The 4735-nt window shown below is 44.8% G+C and overlaps 1 protein-coding gene across 1 annotated transcript in view; it reads left to right on the top strand.

Moving 5' to 3' along the window:
- Window positions 1-4735, top strand: part of ADAMTS13 (ADAM metallopeptidase with thrombospondin type 1 motif, 13) — a 22217-nt gene that overhangs the window by 1258 nt on the left and 16224 nt on the right. Inside the window, 8 exon segments of the mRNA XM_009322158.1 lie at window positions 270-336; window positions 1172-1455; window positions 1653-1794; window positions 2173-2309; window positions 3099-3182; window positions 3273-3397; window positions 4194-4340; window positions 4675-4733. Of these exon segments, the coding sequence (XP_009320433.1) occupies window positions 270-336; window positions 1172-1455; window positions 1653-1794; window positions 2173-2309; window positions 3099-3182; window positions 3273-3397; window positions 4194-4340; window positions 4675-4733 (1045 nt within the window).

Below are 4735 nucleotides of genomic sequence, written 5' to 3'. Positions count from 1 at the left end.
AAAAAAAAAAAAAAAAGGAGAGACAACACAACGTGCGCCGAGCCAAAATCCATCGAACCTCACTAATCAAGAAGATAAAGCTGTTCCCTCTGGGTGGCTGTTGTGCAGCCCATGCTTAGTGCAAAATAAAGCCATGAGAACTTGGCATCGGTACTTGTTGAGTCGTTCACTGGCGTTCCTTCCAGGTTAGGTTCAGTTAAGCGATAGTCTTGTATCCATTTGTTTTTCTTAAAAAAAAAAAAAAAGTAAAGCTATTCTTCTTCTTGCAGAAATTTCTCGGCGCTTTGGATGCGGAAGACGTTTTCTCTTATTTTGGAACCAGCTCAGTGTCTGATGGTATGCAGGGCTCCTTCCTTCTTGATTTTGGAACACGTCTGTCGGTTTATTTCTAATCCTGTACGTTTGATAATGCTAAGAACGCTTATTAATGAACCCTGATCTGACAAGCATTTAGCATTTCTGAGTCACATTACTCAGTGAGGCAATCCATGTTTCAGTGTGAAAGCGGTTGAAGCACAGGGTCAGTATTTAAAATCTGCTGAAGGAGAGATGATAAATCTTTTTGCACGTTTCTCCTGCGGTCCTCATTCCCTGTATGGGTATTTTTCTATGAGATTAACAGATCCAGGTCTTCTGAGTGTGAAGCTTTAGACTAAGAATAGCTTTAAATGCACTTGATAATCTTTTTTAAACAAACACCTGGAGAGACTAGTATTCTGGGTCTGGATTGATCGTAGTTCAGAATAAAGATACGTTTTAAACTCTCAAATCCTTAAAGCAAGGATGTTGCCTACTTGTGAGTTCACCTAGTGCTCATCCCAGTGTCTGTCTGGATTATGATAATTCTCACTCGGTAATACTTAACATCTGAGGAAGCAAAACTGTCTCAGCCTTTGTTAAATGAACTGTTCTCCTCATCGAAAGAGGAAAAGCGCCGATAAATTGGGAGCCGGTTTCAGAGCTGTTGTCTGCTCCCAGTCAGATTATCCTCACTTTGGAATACATGAAAGCATAGAAGTTCTTTGACTGTTGACACAATGACCCTGAAAGGCCACAGTTGTCGTTTGGAGAGTGTTTTTTCCTGGGGAGATGGATCATTACATTTGTTTTCTGTGTATCATTGTTTCTCGTAACTGTTCCCCTTGTTCTGGTCTTGTTTCATTTCTTTCAGTACCTGAGTTTGTGGTTGCTGAGCCAACCTGCCCTTGTAAAGAACAACAGATTGGGCTGATGTCCTGTCGTATTCAACACTGCTCCATTGAGGCCTGGGGAGAACTCTATGCCTTTGAATTTCTAGAGGACCATGCCCTCCTTTCCTCTTCCTTTGTGAGCAATCAAGTGGTGAACTCTTCCTTTAGCTTACTGAAGCGATTCTCAGGCAACTGCTTTGCAGGTGGAAATCCACTGCAACCTCCCGGGGCGAAGTGTCGAGTCACTTACTGTGAAGGGCAGCTGGTGAGTATGCACTGAATTTATTCTTGCAAGCGTTTACAGCCTTTGTAGGTTTGCAGCTTGATGCACCAAATGTGTGAACCATCCATTTAATAAATCTGAGCATTACAAAGGAGAAACAGGAAGGATATGGCACACAGTTCTTCACTGATAGCAAATGTCTTCGGAATAACTCAGAGATGGAATTTCATCTCCTTTAGCAAGGAGTCGTCATTGCAGATGAGGAAAAGATTCATATCAGGCCTGTCAGAAGCAAAGATATGGCCCTGCTGAAGGACCTTGGCTTCTCCAGACCCCACATTCTCTTCAGAACTGCCGCAAGAGGGGAAAATACAGCAAGAGGTAACGTACACGGAGAGGAAGCCCTGCTGGTTCTGCTTGGAAAAGCTGTCTCCTGGTAGTGGGGTTGCTTGCATGAGATCAGAGGAAAAATCTGTATTTACAAATATATGAGTGTACTTGATAGACGTTTCTCACCTCACTGAGGTGTAACTGGTGTTTTTTCATTTAGGTATTTGTTATTTTGATAGCATAAGCATGTTATTAAGGATGCTGGCAAGTGAAAGAAACCAACAGAAGCGGGAAACCTGAGCAAGCAACTGGAGGAGTGGTCTTCCAGCTGGATTATTCTAGTCTTTCAGGAAGAAGGAGTGGATCTGTGGGACCTTTTATGTTGTCTTGCATTTTAAACTCCCTGTGTCCCTTTGTGCTGCTCGGCAGGGCGGTTTCCTTCTCGCCTGCAGAAGAGGGCTGAGGGAGCTGTCAAACATCTGGAGCTGATGGTCGTAGCAGGTCCAGACGTTTACTTGTACCACAAAGAGGACACGGAGCGATATATTCTTGCCAACCTGAACATTGTGAGTAGCTTTCCGTTTGGATTGCCGTCCCAGTGTGAGAGCTCACAGCGTCACAGGCCGTGTCACAGGCAGACAGACCTCTGCGAGTGCACTTTCAGAGGTGTTTGTGGTTACCTGCTCCTAGTACAGAGCACTGCTTATGTGCAGGGTGTTCCTCTCTGCTTCCCTTGGCGCCACATGGCAAGCTTCCCCTTGTACAAGGAGCTGCACGAGGAAAAGTGGGTGTTAGAAGCTTTGGGGTTGTAGCCTTAAAGCCCATGTAGAAAATGTAGCTCTTCATTTCATTACTAATATTGTTGTATGTCAGATACAGTAGCAAGAGTTTTACCACCAGAGCCTTGATCCGGTCCCTGTTGCTTTCAGTAAGATTGAACAAGATCCACTGAATTAATCTTACATTTTACATTTCAACGTTTTATTTCTGTTACAGGATTTCTCTAAATGTCTCCCTTTGCTATTATTAAGAATTCGTTTGTGCATTTTCTGTGTGTGTATATTGCAAAAAAGTCTTTAGCATTCACTCTCCTACCCTATGAAACTGTTTTCCTTGCAGATTTTTTCTTTCTGCTTCAGAGTATCTGACAAGTCTAACAACAGTTCTCATCTGTTGACAGATTTATTTACATTTGTAGTGCATGCTTTAATGTTGTGCTTCCCGGTGACTTTGTAGTTGCCCCTTATGGTTACCAGGTATGTTACCTTTGTAGTGAATGCAGCCCTGTTATTTGGAACAGGTAGTGGGAGTCACCGAGGTGCCTTCTTTATCGAATCCTTTCTATCTCTTAACAGGGGGCAGAGCTGCTGAGAGATGCCTCACTGGGTGCTCATTTCAGGGTTCATCTTATGCAAATGCTTGTTTTGAGACAACCGGAGGTAAGCAGGGAGGACCATGTTCACGTGGTGGTTGCTAAAAGGGGTTGCTAAAAGCTGTATGAAATGTGCAGACATGTGCCTTCGCTCTAGGCAGAGGTAAACATCACAACAAATATCACCTCCTCGCTGATCAGCGTTTGTGAGTGGAGCAAGAAGGTCAACCCCCAGAATGACTCTGACCCCCAGCATGCTGACGTTGTCCTCTACGTCACCAGGTACTGAAGCTCCCCCGCCCTGGGAGGGGACTGGAAACAGGGCTGACAGTGTCCAGCTGTTGGCGCAGTGACAGTGATTTGCACTGGGTCTTCCAGCAGTTGGGCATCACAGAGTCTTTGGAAACAGGTTGATTCTCCTGCCTGGGGTTGATTCTCCTGCCCTTAGTGTGACGCAGTTAGTCAGAGGTGCTGTTTCTTCAGTTTCTGGAGGAACTGGAATATTTCCCAAGCACTGACCAGCCAGACCTGAGCAGTCATTGTGTGCTTCCAGAGCCGCACAGGAAAACCCACTGCAGCTTTTTGTGGGCAGAAAAGTTGAACAGTAACTGGAAGTGAAAACCCACTGGTGTTTTTTGTGGAGGATTTCTAGTGCTACTCTGACTCAGACATTTTGTCTGACTTTCAGGCTCCTTGCCCTAAATTGCCTTGGCTAAATTTGTCGAAGGCAAACTTCTCTTGAGTGTAATGGCTTTGTTTTGGTGCTCTTTCTTCAAAGACATGATGATACTGCTGTGTCTTTTGCAAATAGGACTAGGTCATTTTATTCTGTTCTGCTTGTCTGGGGTCATGGGGATTTTTTAATGTAGAATCACCACAAATTTTCAACAGTGGGCATTCGTGGGACCCTACTGCTACCATCTTGCCCCAGGGAGCTCCATGTGTCAAAAGAAATGTTAGGTAGCTGGCAAAGTTACATCAGGAAGGTGCCAATAAATTCAGTTGAATGTCTAGACCTGACTTTATTAGCTGCAGTGGTTCTTTGTTCTTTCCTCTGTATCTGTCTCCCTTACTTTAGGTTTGACTTGGAGTTACCTGATGGGAACAAGGAGCTACGCGGAGTGACTCAGTTAGGTGGAGTCTGCTCCTCCTTCTGGAGCTGTGTTATTACCCAGGATACCGGCTTTGACCTGGGAGTCACCATAGCCCATGAGATTGGGCACAGGTTGGTAGGAAAGCCCCAGAGCAGCCCAGTATGTTTTATTTGGGTAAAAACATTCCCCAGTTTAAAGGATTCAGAAGAAGGAAAAGTATCTCTTGGCATAACAGGGGGTTTCCTATAGGTTATTCAAAACTTTTGGAATGAGTTCCTTGAATTTCTGGTATTCCTGCATGCTCTGTGACAATTAGAAGCTACAAAGAGGAGAGAAAACCTTTGTGACAATAGTAGAAGGAAAGGCTGCAGAGGGAGCTCAGCCCTTGCTTAGAGAAGAGAGGCTCCGAGGGAACCCAGCCTCTGGGTTTCTTCTCCTCAGGGCACTGTGCTTCTTCTGTTACAGTCTTGGAATCCCTCATGATGGTGAGGGGAATCGGTGCAGCAGCAGCCATTTCAGCCTGGGT

This window comes from Pygoscelis adeliae, unplaced genomic scaffold, assembly GCF_000699105.1.
Source record: "Pygoscelis adeliae isolate BGI_AS28 unplaced genomic scaffold, ASM69910v1 Scaffold114, whole genome shotgun sequence".
In the NCBI taxonomy this organism is placed as follows: Eukaryota; Metazoa; Chordata; class Aves; order Sphenisciformes; family Spheniscidae; genus Pygoscelis; species Pygoscelis adeliae.
This window is presented reverse-complemented; position numbering and strand designations above follow the sequence as displayed.